Source organism: Peromyscus eremicus, chromosome 2 (genome assembly GCF_949786415.1).
Source record: "Peromyscus eremicus chromosome 2, PerEre_H2_v1, whole genome shotgun sequence".
NCBI classification, from domain to species: Eukaryota; Metazoa; Chordata; class Mammalia; order Rodentia; family Cricetidae; genus Peromyscus; species Peromyscus eremicus.
This window is the reverse complement of record NC_081417.1, coordinates 78680512-78695436: the sequence shown is the minus strand read 5'-3', so window position 1 is coordinate 78695436 and position 14925 is coordinate 78680512. Positions and strand designations below refer to the sequence as shown.

The window sequence follows — 14925 nt, the reverse complement described above, 5'->3', positions numbered from 1 at the left end:
CCATCCATTCATCCCAAAGATGTCTATTTAGTGTGTACTATGTGTGAAGCACTAATGTTTTGGAATTTACAGTGTGGTAGAAGAAACAGACCTCTCCCCAAGGAAATACATGTTCATATGTCCTTGTAATATTTTTGTACAGAAATTCAAACCAGCACAGACTGCTGAAGTTTGTGGGTAAAGAATCCTTGGAGTAGACAGAAAATCCTTACATTTAGCTATCTCCATCATCAATACAAAAAGATGTAGGCTAGAGAGTGGGGAGAAAATAGAAAATGAGAACCCAGAGATCTAGGCAGGCTTGTTTTGGAGATGTCTGGCTGGCTGAGCAGAGAAGCAAGGCCAAGCTTGTAGCAAAGACCAAGGACTTCCCGGGGCCCGGTCTTCTGGTTTCTCTAAGAGCAAAGTGGCCTAGACTGATGCTCTCTGTCACACCTCTATCAGCACCTCCAAGATTTATCTGGAGGGTAAGGCAGCTTTCTCCAGGAACTCTTCCCCAGGAATGGCTTGGAGAGGGAGCTGGGTAGAGCTATGGCCTCTTCGCCACCTGGCCTGCTGCTCAAGGCCCTCTGCTGCCACCGTTCAGAATTCAGTGGGGGCACAAGGATTAGTCACTACATGAAAAACCAGGGGATCAGCATGGAGCACAGTAAGCTATTAATTAGCTGGTCCTTGCACAGCACTTTGAAGAACAAACATGTTATGTAACCGCTAATTATAATTACTGTCCTCAGTCTTCCACCTTTCACTAAGTCTGTGGCTCCAGCTGCAGCTGTTCCGTGGGCTTATGCAAGCTTTGATTTAAGGAGAGAAAAAGGCATTCTCCCGGGGAGCGAGGCTCTTTCTGTGAGGAGGCTTGTGTGCCCTCCATCACGATTGGCAGCTAAATTCGATTTTCACAGATAAAGGGAGCGATTTACATGCTGATTAATTCATGGAAGGGGAGGCTGGAGAAGCTTCTGGAAAAGCGAGAGATGCTGGTTGTCATGACTCTTGCTTAGCTGCCCCCTCTTCTCTTTTCCTTCCCTGGTTTTCATCAATGTCTTGGTCCCCCCATCCCGACTCCCCCTGTGTAGTTTATATTGTATTCAGGGTCCACTTTAGCCTCTTCCCATCACCATCCTTTCTGGTTTTCACTCCATTCACTCCTCTTTCTGTCTTTAATTCCAAGCTGGGTGGAATGACCTCTCTGGACACAGACTGTTTTTATTTACTGTAAACTATTTTCGGAGCCCCGTGCCTCTGTGTTAGTGGCACAGATCTGTAATGTTTTTCGTGGAGTATGAACTCTAACAAGGTGGTCAGACCTTCTTCCCTAAGGCCGAAGGTGGTGGGATTTTTTTCTCCCAGGCTAGTTTGAACTGGAAATTCCAGACAGCAGGGAATTAAGCAAGTATGTTAGTGTCTGGAAAAACCCCAAGGTGGAAGCTTCATGTTAGTGAGTCAGTTTACTTCAAGATCAAAGAGTCCGATTTGTTCTTGATAAGGCTGTCCCCGGCTTCCATTCTACACAGGTCATTTAGCTTTTATGTTTAGAGTCTGGGTTAATAATTACAAGGTTAACCCTCCATGCTCCATCTCGCCATCACTCCATGCTCTTGGGGGGAGTAACAACTCTCTTGAAACACAGACTGCTGATCTGCCAGGATCTTTCTGCATTCCATAACCTGCCCTATGCTGTACTACTGTACTACTACAAATGCTACCGAGCTCTGTTACCCTCTGTCCCTCCTGCTTGTCAGCCCTCGTCACCACCCCAGTGAGTGCTCCCTTGCAGCTCTGCACATTTTAAATGGACAAGAAAGGACATCTGGGGTAAATAGACACATGACTACAATAGACCCTCAGCGGGGTTGGATCTGAATATGTGTGTAATATTTGAACTACCAACATCATTACGATGCTCACTGAACACCAGCTTGCACACCCAGGGTTCTCTTGGGGCCCTTAATGCTTGGCTTCGTTTCCTCCTCAGAGAAAAACTTGGAAAGCAAGTATTTCTATTTCATAGCTGAGCGATCTAAGACTTACGGAGGTTAAGCCATTTTCTTAGGGTCATTCTGTGCCTAGTACTTGATGGAGTTATGATTTGAACTCAAGTCTGGGAGCCCTGGAATCCCACACTTTCCTATTCATGTTCTTCCAAGCTTGAAATATTTGCATACTACCCTGATGATCTTTGATATAACTAATGAATTATTTACATAGCTTGTTTTTAAAAAATAATATATACACACACATATGTATATACACCCATATACATAATATATTCACACATTTTATACACACAGGCACATTTGAGATGGAATTTTGCTATGTTGCTCAGGCTTGTCTTAAACTACTGTTCTCAAGAGATATCCCTGCCTTAGCCTCCCAAGCAGCTAAGTCTATGGACATCTATCACCCTGCCTGATGTGGTAGTTTGAAAGAAAAGGCCCCCAAAAAGATGTGGCAATATTAGGAGGCGTGGCCTTGTTGGAGTAGTTATGGTCTTGTTGTGTGTCACTCTGGAGGTGGGCTTTGAGGTCTTTTGCTTAAGCTTCGCTCAATGCCACAGTCGACTTCCTGTTGCCTGCAAGATGTAGGATTCTCAGCTACTACTCCAGTACCTCATCTGCCTGTGCATTGCCGTGCTCCCCGTCATGATGATAATGGACCGAACCTCTGAAACTGTAAGCGAGCCACCCCAATTAAATGTCTTCTTTATAAGAGTTGCTGTGGTCATCGTGTCTCTTCACAACAATAGAAACCCTAACTAAGATACCTGACAAATAATTTAAACTTGTAGTTTTAATGTACCAACCAAGAATTCTTTGTAGTATGTGGTATATCATGACTTTGATGAGCTAGATATATTTTTCCTAATGTGCACAAAAAATTAACACCCAATGAACATATAAACATTTATTCATTCATATGCCACAAAATTACCATAAACTATGTAACACCTAGATATATTTTTCCTAATGTGCATGAAAAATTAACACCCCCCAAAAAATTAACACCCAATGAACATATCAACATTTATTCATTCATATGCCACAAAAAAATCACCATAAACTATGTAACACTTTAGGAATTTAGCCACTTTTACCGATTTTATGTAACTTTAACTGAGGACTTAACACAAAGAAAGGAAGAATTAGACTGTTTATAGCTAAGCCTTGAAGGGCCCTTCTTTTTGTCAAATCGGAGCTGTCTATATGTCTTATAACTGGACAGATCCAAGGCCTGCTCTCCCTACTTCTGCCCAAGTCTAAGCATTGGTGGGCATTTCATCAAGGAGAAAAGATGAAGGATGGGAGAGAGGGAGGTTGACCTTGCCTCTGGGCCTTAATGACATGTGACACCCTACCTGGCGGAGTGAGGGAGCTGAGTGAGAAGGGGGAGACTGCTCCAAGGAAGAGACCCACCTCCATGTCCTTCCTTTCCTTCACTTCCTGGGCATACTTCTGTTAGCCACTCCCCTCTCTTCCCTGCACTACCCTTGTTCCCTGGGTCTCCTTGGGCATCAGTGTTTCTCTGGACTCTGCCACTGAGCCCCTCTCCATGACCTGCTTGTGTGTCTTTCACTCACCCGAGTCTTCTACTTCACCCACAAATCCACGGCTCTTAAGGCGATTTTTCCAGTGGGCAGTCAGCAGACAGCTCATATCTAGCATGTCCTCAATACAGTTCATCGCTCTCTTTTACAGGCCCGCTCGGCCTCCTCTCATGTTTCTTTGGAGAGCAGTGAAGGGCCATTCATCTAACCCTTGAGCTCAAAGGCTGGCAGTCAGCCTGGACTCTTCTCTGTTCTGTTTCCTCACCTCCCATTCATCTCCTTCAGAATTGTTTCTTGTTTCATAATACAGTACCCCAATTTCATGTCCTAACCTCTTGCCTGAGTAACTACTTCAGTGCAAAGGCTCTTTGTGGTGGGGTGTAACATGTCTAATTGTGAGTCCAGACTCAGTCCCTCATGCTGTCTATCCCTTGCAGGTTCCTTAATATCCAAACCTGAGGTCTATAAAATGGACATGGTGATGTCTAGTCATCAGGTTATTTTGAAGGTTCAAGTCCTGTGCATATTCTCTGGTCCATGGTTATAACTCAATAAGTGTTCACTCTTATTGGTTTTATTATTGCTTCTTATGACTGCTGGGAAAATGAGATCACGTCTGTCAAGAGCAGTCCGAGCCTGACGTATAGTTGTCATTGAGTAAACAGTATTATGTTCTATTTTATGACCTCCGGTTCTTCTGCACTCTAGTGCTTCCTTCCAAATGGAAAACTGTCCCTATCATTACCCCGCAGCTTGTCTCTGTTTGGAGGAGTGTCTGTCTTTAATCCGGCAAGCAATCCCCTCCCCAGTTCCATCCTGTGCTTCCCTCGGCAGCCTCACTCCAGTACCAACCTGAAATTCCCGGGCCCTCCAGTGAGAGCTGTTATCTTCCTGTTCTGTACCCTTCAGTATTTGTGTGGAGCCTGTGATAACGCTGTTGAGTTGCAGTTTGCCTGCATCTGTGTTTGCTCCTTCCATTAGGCAACATGCTCCTTGAGGGAAGACCTGAGCTCTAGTCTTCCTCACAGCCCAGACACAATCAAACAGACTCAGTAGGATGCTTGGCATCGGGCAGCAATGCTGTACGTCGTGAGCAGTGAGTGGAAGAGGAGGTTGCTTCAAAGGCTTTTCTACATGTGTTTTCCTCTTTTTCTTTTCCCTTCTTTTCAAACTTTATGGTGTTTGTTTGGTGTGTATGTGTAGGAGCATGCATGCCACTGTGCACATGTGGAGGTCAGAGGGCAATTTATGGGAATGTGTTCTCTCCTTAGGGTTTCAAGATCAAACTCAGGTCATCAGACTTGTTGGCAAGTACCTTTATCCACTGAGCCATCTTATCAGCCTGTATTTGTTTTTCGGTTATTGGCATAGTTAGAATTAGTGTACAAGTGTCGTGTTTTCAAAGGACAGCACTGATGTAGACAGTCAACACCTGGTATTTTTATATATATAAAAAAAGTCTTTTCACCTTTTTGTAGGTACTTGGTGGGAAGAGTCACCAGCCATGCTCAGCTGCTCTCTGGGATGGAATATCTGGCATCTCTATAATCAGATCTGGGTCCCATCTGTGCAGAGCATGGCATAGGCTGGAGGCAGATGGCATCTTTGAGATGTCATTTACAGTTGTCATAGTGAATGAGCAAAAAGGAAGAACAAGAAAGGAAACCGTTTTCTAATCTCTACTTGGGCGACACAGGCACCCCAAATAGGAAGACTGTTTGCAATTCAGGGAGAAGATGGGGAGGGGGGCTGTTTCCTCTGGACCAGCTGCTGAGTTATCATCAGAAGGCCGTAGGAATGAGCAGAGATGTTGAAGGTTCTGGGGCTTTGAAGGGCAGCAGCAGAAGTGGCCAGTAATACTTGAAGTGTGTCCAGGCTGGTACACTGGCATCAGCATCCTCTTTGCTACCCAAAGAGGTGAACCAACAGGGTCATTACATTCCTTTGCTTATTCATGCTGCTAACTGGATTCTTTTTTCCACATTACCTGTGTTCTGAAGAGAAGCATTGGTGTAGAAACTTAGGGATTTTTTAGGCTTCATAGCTGATACTCTGATATCTCTAAAGAGATTTGTGTTTTGTTCTCTGTCTCAATTTATTCTTACTTATTAATAGGTAGCTTGGCTTTACCCAAAAACAGGTGTGGTGGGACATAGATTCTAGATAATGCCAGGATACAATGATTTAGTAAATGTATAAAATCACTGATGGACATAGAGATCAGTAGACCAGGTGAATCCAAATTTGACCTTGGTTCTGTACAGGAGAAATGAGTTAATTCTGCAGGTGTTTAAGGTTCAGGCTCTTTTTTCCTCTTGGTGACTGAGAAGAGATTTATTATAGGGAAGGAACAGGAGCTAGTTAGAGGAATTATAGTTTTCATTTACACACACACACACACACACACACACACACACACACACACACACGGCCAGAGGTCACCTTGGATATTGTTCCACAGGAACCATCTGTTTTGCTTTTTGAATTTGAATGAGTCTGTAAGGGTGTGTGCAGTGATTGCTGGTGCCTGTATCAAATCCCATGGAGCTGGAGTTATAGGTGGGTGTGAGCTGTCTGATGTGGATGCTGGGAACCAAACTTGGGCTTCTGAAATGAGGTCTTTCACTGACTTGGAGCTCACCTACTAGGTGGGACAGGGATCCAGCAATTGCCACCTTCCTAGTGTTGGGGTTATAAGCATATAACACGAAGCCCAGTTCTGGGCCTTGCTCCAGCCTCCCTGAGTGGAACACCAGTGGCCCATCCGGCTAACCACAGTAGATGAGTATGCAAGCAAACAAACAAGCGCGGGTCTTGAGGCTCAAACCCGAGTCCTCGTGCTTATGAGTCAAGCAGCCTTCTCACGTATCTTGACGCAGGACTTAACCTTGAGTTTCTCCCAACACAGAACCAGAAGTTTGTAGTATTATGTAATGGGGAGTAAAACCCCAGGAAGCAGGATCCGGGACCCAGAGGGGTAATAAGGGAAGGAAAGAACCAGTGTGAGGATGCCACAGCCCCGGTCTCCCTGGGTAGGAGGGATTGCCCACTGCTGGTACAGCATTCTGAAAGGCTATGGAAACTTGGACACCTAGGACAGCACCTCCAGGGAACAAAGGACAGTGACCCATCCTCTAGCTCCTGTCCTCAGAGGGTTCAACTCCTCTCCTCTTCCAGGCTGCATGTGCTGGGGAGTATGTGTCACAGCAAGGAAGCCTCGGATCAGGAGGCGTGGCACCAGCATGTCGTCACAGCATGTGCAGCGCTGGCCCACACTAGACCCAGGAACCTCTGAGATGTCTGTTCACAGGAAACAGGGCCGTGGAATATTCCTTTTCCTTTTGGATGAAGTGAGAATTCTTGTCTCCAGGGAGGATAGTGCAGTGCCTACCTTAAGAGTGTTTTGGTGTTTTGTTTTCTCCTTTCCTCCTTTTGGATTGTATTGCAAAAGAAATTGCTTTAGGGTTGGGGATTTAGCTCAGTGGTAAAGCGCTTGCCTAACAAGCGCAAGGCCCTGGGTTCGATCCTCAACTCAAAAAAAAAAATGCTTTAATTTCCTTTAATCATTCATTTCTATTGTGAAATGAATATCAACTTTGTGTCCCTTAACCTTGCTGAACTCTTTTCTTAGCCTTCATGGATTTTTTTGTTTGTTTTTTAAATTTTAATTCCTTAGGAGTGTATGCAAATAAGATCATGTCATTTGCAAATAGGAATAGCTTTGCATATCTGTAGGAAATTTGATTTTAAGAAGGGAAAAGGTGGGTTTTCCCCATACCACACTGAACACCTTTTAAGTGATTGGCTGGCTGGGTCCATTGGAAACTATCTCACTTAAGGGAACCCTTATGTCTTCCCACATTGCCAGATTCACCACATGGAACAGAAGTGAGAGTTATTTAGAACAAGCAGAACCCAGAGAAAACATGGCTTCCCACAGATCAGATCACATGGATTCTGCTAGAGGTGTCCCAGGGTGAATCAGGACTCTAGGGAGAACTTACTCAGTTCATCCCAAGCTTCTCCTGAGGAATCTGCCTTTGTGGTGACACATTTCCCTTTTGGGAACAGCGGTTACTTGAGTGAATGCTCTACCACCCAGGGTAAGATGAGGGAGGCAGAAGCCGGGCTTCCTTGTGTGGTTTTTGGGAAGCTTCCAATCAGAACTCTGTTCTGGCCCTTGGACTGCCTCCCTGATGGAATACCAGTGGCATCCAGTGGCCCATCAGGCTAATCACAGTTGGAGTTCTTCCTCACCCTTTGCCTGGCCAGGCAGTGGGCCAGGCTCGTTCATGATGAACCATCTGGGATTGCTTGGATTGCTCAGTTCTGCTTCCGAATCAGAGTGTTACTAGTGTGCAGGGGAGACACCAGCTGGACAGATGCACCCAGTCCACTAGGATTTCCCCAAAGCCCTCTGATGCAGTTCATGAGCCAATTCTTCTCTTTTCTTTTTTCTGTTCTAGAAGTAATGATAGAAATTCATAACGTGTCTGTGTTTAATGACACCTGTGTGAGGTGGCAAGTAAGCCCAGAAAGCATAAACTCCGAGATCGTGTACATGGTAAGTAAAGTGAGCTGCTTTACCCTGCTAATGCAGAAGTGGAAATGTGAGCCAGGAGGACTTGGCCTACATAGGAGCTTCGCCCACCCCCACCCTCCTGCTGCCTTCCTCCCCCCTTCCCCTTCAACTGTCCTTTCCTTCCTTCAGTCACAGAAAGTGAAATCACATTTATTTGCAAATGTATAATAACAAGCTATGGCTATTTTAACTTATGAAACAGCATAGTTAATCACTGAGTGTAGAGTCTTGCTCACATATTCAAAGTCTGGGTGAACATCCTTCATTTTGTAAACTTTCTTGGGATACCTCCTTAAGCAAAGAGTGTTGAAAACACACATTGACATTTCTGTTAGAGCCAACACAACCCTGAGACAAGTTTAGAAGATACTATTTTGGTTTTTCAAGACAGGATTTCTCTGTGTAGTTTCTGGTGCCTGTCCTGGATCTCACTTTGTAGACCAGACTGGCCTCGAACTCACAGAGATCTGCCTGGCTCTGCCTCCCGAGTGCTGGGATTAAAGATGTGTGCCACTGTGGCTTGGCTAGAAGATACTTTTAAACTCCTTTCATTAGAAAAGAATTATCTTCTTTAATGGGTCTTATATGCTAATATCACACAAGTAACCATGAAAGTAAAATGATGTTTCCATAACTAGGAACAACCACCAAATCATGCTGTTTAATGCTGGTGTCTACCAACTGTATGGTTTGAAAGAGAAATGGGAAGATCAGTCTGATTGTTTTCCAGCTCCAGTGCCCTTTTAAAAAAGTGGATGGGATTTTTAAGATATGTGCATATTTTATGTCTAACGTATATGCCATCCAACAGAGTGTGATTGTGGGACATGCATTTATGTTTGGCATCCTCATGTGGCTTGTTTCCAAGCACTTGTACTTTTCTCCCTCAGCAAGGCTGGAAGTATATGCTGATTAGGTACCGGGACCTCCTTTTATTGTTGGTCATTTGTGGTCAGGAGAGCACTCCCAAATAGAGTTCTCACTTCCATCACAGCTTAGGACCATCACAGCTTGGTCCCGGGGATGATTAGACCTTGTCCTCAGGTCCCTCATGGCAGAGCTGGCCCTATCCTTCCTCCCTGGTTACCCAGTGTCTGAAATGGGACGGCAAAGAAACAGCGCCAAGCACCATGACGTCTTGATCATTCTGTCCGGAGTCATGGTGAATTCTCTTGTCTTTCCTCGTCTAAAGATACACATCGAAAGACAGCAACCAGATGCTGTGGAATCCGTTCATGAGGAGACAGTCAATGTGACCACAGACAGCAGGACCCCAGAAGTGTGCCTTCACCTCCAACAAGGTGCCAATTACACCATGAGCATTTCGGCAGCCCCTCCCCGGCGCTCTGTGCCCACCATCCTTGCTTTCCAGATGGCTGGTAGGTGGAAGGGAAGTGGCGTTTCCTCCTGGAGAATTCTGAGCGCAGGATGTGGGAAACCAGCAGGGCAGGGGGTTTCTGCTGGTGTGAGTGGAGGGATGAGGCTGCCCCGCGGTAGAACCAGAGCTGTAGGAGGATAGAGTCTTATTCTGTTGTCATCCAGATGAGTGGCACTGACGATTATCTCTCCACTGAGCCCTGGGAGAGAAGTAGGTGGTGACAGAAAGGACATTAGATGATGATGCCAGGGATTTGCATGTATACAGGGAATAGAGCGTCTCACAGCCTATGTTTGCTGGGAAGTCCAACAGGCCTTTCTTTCCCTTTGCTTAAGAAAGAGGAGGAACAGAGGCTGAAGGTCACCTTCTCATTTACTATGAGCTGCTCTGGCTGGGGACTCAGGTCAAGAGTGGTTAAATGGGCTGGGCGATGGTGGTGCACGCCTTTAATCCCAGCACTTGGGAGGCAGAGCCAGGCAGATTTCTGTGAGTTCAAGGCCAGCCTGATCTACAGAGCAAGATCCAGGACAGGCACCAAAACTACACAGAGAAACCCTGTCTCAAAAAAACAACAACAACAAAAAAAAAAATAAAAATAAAAAAAAAAAATAAAAAGAGTGGTTACATGAGAGGAGGAGGCAGCCTTAGCGTGCAGAAAGGTCCATATTGGTAAATGGGGAGTGGGCCAAAAGGAGCTTAAGCAGGTGGGATAGGAACCAGAGGTGGTGGTGCACACCTTTAATTCTAGCACTCTGTAGGTGGAAGTAAGTGGATTTCTGTGAGTTTGAGGCCAGCATAGTCTACATAGTGAGTTCCAGACCAGCCAGGGCTGCAGAGTGAAACCCTAGCACACAGAACCTGAGTTTGGATCTCCAGCACCCATGTTAAAAGCCCTCAGTAGTTATGCATCTAAAATCTCAGCACTGGGAGACAGGAGGACCTCGGGGGCCTGCTGACCAGCCAGTCTACCCAAATCAGTAAGCTCCAGGTTTAGTGAGAGACTGTCTCAAAACATGAATGATTTAGGACACCCAGTGTTGCCTCTGGTTCACACGAACCACACACACGTGATTTGCACCCCCCTAACCACCCCCCCCCAACACACACACAAGTACAAACACATGCAAATTCAAGCATGTATGCAAAAAGTAGGAATAAACTACTGCATGTCACTGTCACGGGATTTAAGACTGTGACACAGTTAGAGGAAGTGGTGTGGGCCTCTGAACACGGATGTTCTGGTCTGCGCAGCAAGCTCTTTGCCAACTAAGCCGTCTCCACAGCACGTCAGTTCTTCCAGAGAGACCTGAGGGCCAGAGAGGCGGCTCAGCAGATGAGAGTCCTTACTGTGTTGCAGACGGTTGGTGGCCAGCACCCACAGGGCAGCTCACAACGATCTGTAACTCCAGTTCCAGGGGAGCCAATGTCCTTTTCGGGTCTCTGTGGTCACGCGTATACATGTGTGTATGCACACATATGCACAAAAAACCCTACAAATACTTAATGAAGAGAATTTGTATTTAATAATACCTTGGAGATAAACTTGCGGCAGCAGTTGGTGCCATTTATTATTTTAGGTAAGTTAATTTGTAACTAGTTGTCTGGTGTGCCATTAAGAAAGCCTACTTCAGCTATTGCTGTCGCCATATACTGGGAGATGACAACCTAAGATCGGGGAGAAATAATGATACAGTTTGCCTCTTGAAATGATATAAGACCATCTATGAAGCTAGGCCTCTTCAGACTTTTTTTTTAAAAAGCATGATATTTTAATTGATTATTTGGAAATTTCACGTAGTGCACCTGATCACATTCACTTACCAGTCTTCCCAGGTCTGCCCCCAACCCTTGTGATCTCCCCCAAAGCAGAAGAAGAGGAAGAGGAAGGAGGAGGATGAAGAGGAAGAGGAGGAGGAGGAAGAAGAAGAGGAGGAAGAAGAGGAAGAGGAGGAGGAGGAAGAGGAGGAGGAGGAGGGGGAGGGAGAGGAAGAGGAGGAGGAGGAGGAGGAGGAGAAGAAGCAGAAGGTGGTTGTCCAATTTGTGTTGCCCATACACTCACTGGAACATGGTAGATGACCCAGTAGCCAGCCCTTTAAAGAAAAACGAGTCCTTCCCCACCCCCACCCCTACCAGAAGCCATCAGCTGTGAAGAGCTACACTCCAGCTTCCTTATCTCATTTTTAAAGAGTTCTCTTCAATGGCTTCATGTCTAGACTGTTTCTTTGATGTTAATTTGGGGGTGGGGATGGGGGAGAGAGATTGTCGCAGAAGCCTTCTGTCTCTCATTCTCAGCTGTGAGTCTGCCGTCATCCATACCACTGCAACAAAAGCTTCCTCGCCCTTTATGGTCAGGGCAGCAAGGGTCATGGGCTTCCACGTGGTTTTTGGCAACAGGCTTCAGGTGGTAGCACAGACCGCGGACAACCCCCTGGCCTTCGGTAGTAACGTGGACCACAGACATCAGCACGGTCCTGGCCGCTGCAGCTCTTTAGACTTTTTAATGAATAAAAATTATTTTATTTCAGGTATATAACGTGAAGAAAAGATAAGAAATCAATACGTAACTAGAGAAACTGTAGTGAATGAACTCCTGTGGGCTTTCAGGGATGACACTCCTTGAAGAGGTCATGGGAGGACTTCAAACACATCTGTCTCTAAGTCAGAATGACGGCCATTCTCACCAATACTTAATGACCCCTCAAATGACTTTGCCCCTAGAACAAAAAGTGTGATCTTAAATGTGTGTGTGTGTGTGAGTGTGTGTGTTAGAATACTCACCTACTTGTATGTGTGTGTGTTCGGAAGCCCAGGGTTGACCTTGGATGTCTTCCTCTATTCTTCTCCACCTTTCCTGGTGTTTTTGAAACAGGGTCTCACTATGTAGCCCCGGCTGTTCTGGAGCTCACCACATAGACAGCAGGGTTGGCCTTACACTCATTGAGACCCTCCGCCAGGCATTAAAGGTGTGAACTGTCATGCCCTGCTCTGCAAGAGCAGCCTGTGTACTTAACCACCAGCCCCAGCCTGTCTGTTTAGTCTCTTTCCAGAGAATGGACTCTGGTTTCTAAACTCTGTTTCCCATTTCTACCTTGTTAAATCCATTCTAGGTTTTATTATTTCCTCTCCAGGCTTCTCTTTATGTTGTCTTCATTGATACGTTTATAAATTCTTGGGATTTTGTTTCTTTTTGTTTTTGAGACATGGTCTCATGTAGCCCAGGTTATCCTCAAAATTACTATGTAGCTGAGGCTAGCCTTGAACTCTTGATCCTCCTGCCTCTACTTCGCTGGTGCTGGGATTATAGATATGCCATCATACCCAGAACATTTTTAAATTTTGGAATGGAATGCCAAACCCAGCATGTACCCACATTTTAATAATGAAAGTCCCGAAGGCGTCCCTCTCCGTGCAGATTGAAGTTTTGACAGGATCCCGGAGACATTGTCAGTTATTCTCTTGTCTTGGCTTCCAAGGCGTGACTTAATTGCTGTGCCGATTTCCCTTTGGCTTAAATAATTATTTTAAAGTGTGCTAATATATGTTCTCTTTGCTCGTACTTCCATTAATGGTACAATTGCTGTGCTGATTTCCCCTTTTAAAAATTAATTATAGTTGTATCACATCACACAATTAGTGTGATAGATGTGCACACATATCTATCTACATGTCTTAGGGTTTTATTGCTGTGAAGAGACACCATGACCACCGCAACTCTTATAAGGAAAGATATTTGATTGGGGCTGGCTTACAGTTCAGAGGTTTAGTTCATTGTCATCATGGTGGGAAGCGTGGTGGCATGCAGGCAGACATGGTGCAGGAGAGGTAGCTGAGAGCTCTACATCAAGATCCACAGGCAGCAGGAGAAGAGGGTGAGCACTGGGCCTGGCTTGAGCTTCTGAAACCTCGAAACCCTCCCCCAGTGACACACTTCTCCCAATAAAGCCACACCTCCAATAATGCCACTCCCTATGAGTCTATGGGGGCCATTGTCATACAAGCTACCACAATAATACATACATATTTAAATTAGTATATGAAGTTAATCTGTTTCCTTATGGCATTTTCATCCTGTTTATTTTTGTTGGTCATCTCCTGTATCTCTCACTAAACTCCTTGCCCTGCCTCCAGCCTTCTATTGTTATTATAAGATTTATTTTGTTTCTGTTTCCTGTGTTGGATCCTCTGGAGCTGGAGTTACAGATGGTTGTGAACCATTTGAGGTGGGTGTTGGGAACTGAACTCAGGTCCTCTGTAAGAGCGGCCGGGCTCTTAACCGCTGAACTGTCTCTCCAGCCCCCTAGCCTTTTCTTTTTAATAATTGCACTTCAATGTTAATTTCCAGTCTTATTACATTTTGACATGCTTAGAGGATTTAATGGGCACCTGTGGGGACCTTACTGCTTGGTTGGGCTGTTTTCACCGTGGTGGATGCTGGGAAAGAATGTAATGTGTTGGCATGTAAGTGGAGTAAGATCAGTCTCAGGTCTTTGTTATTAGATCAGTGGTTGTTTCTCATTTTTCTCTACTTCTCTTGTGGATGCTAATTGGTGTCTCTTGTATGATTTGATGCTGCAGTTCTCGATGGTCCTGGCGTGTGGATAGAGTCTCTCACTAGCAGCAAATGGCTCCTCCCTCTATCTGGTTAACGTCCTTCGGCTTACATTGCACTTGGATGTGGTACCGACTTTCTCAATTTCTTTGTGCTTTTGCATGGCATGCTGTTAACTATTCTGGATAGTTAACAGCATGCCATGTCTGGATGAGGCTGCCATGGTCAGAACACACAGAACATTTCTGGGGGAAAGGCTAATATTGGAGCAGATAAATGAACAGGCTTCTGTTAATGCTTCCTGGGTTAGGATTTCCCTTCTAACATTTTATTTTCTTTTTTCATGCTATTTTCCTATGCCTTTTGTCTCTTTTCTTTCTATCATCTCCACAGGGTTCTTTTGGCAGTGAGTTGGCAGTACATATTTTGTTTTTCTTCTGCAGTTGACTGTGTTTTTAAAAGAACTGATTTGGGTGTATGTTTCTCTGATTACCAATGTTAACGCTCACACAGCGCTAACGTCTCTCTGAATAAGCAAGGAAGGCAGAGTTGTACACTCGCTTCTACTTCTGCCCTTACTTTCCTTATGCTGTTGGTTTGGTCTGGCGTTTGTTTTTGTTTCATACGGCTCATAGCAATGTTTGCAGCAGCCATTTAACCTTAGGCCTGTGTTTTAATGGGTGCAGTGTTTACTGCGAATCTCATGAAGTCCCTTTCTCTGTTTCCTCCTCCACTTCTGCGCACCTGTCTAAAGGATGATTTCTGTCTTGTTTTCACTGTGGAAATGGGATCCTTTCTGGGTCTACGATTATCTGAGAACGTCTTTTGTTGCCTTCACATATGAACGAAAGTTCCAGTGGAGATAAATTCTT

At 45.1% G+C, this 14925-nt stretch overlaps 1 protein-coding gene across 1 annotated transcript in view; it reads left to right on the top strand.

Annotated features, from left to right (window-relative positions):
* The window catches only part of Susd1 (sushi domain containing 1), a 115066-nt gene that overhangs the window by 41671 nt on the left and 58470 nt on the right, over positions 1-14925 (top strand). The window contains exons 7-8 of the mRNA XM_059255808.1: positions 8011-8108; positions 9319-9505. Coding sequence (XP_059111791.1) covers positions 8011-8108; positions 9319-9505 — 285 coding nt within the window. The remainder of the gene's footprint in view (positions 1-8010; positions 8109-9318; positions 9506-14925) is intronic.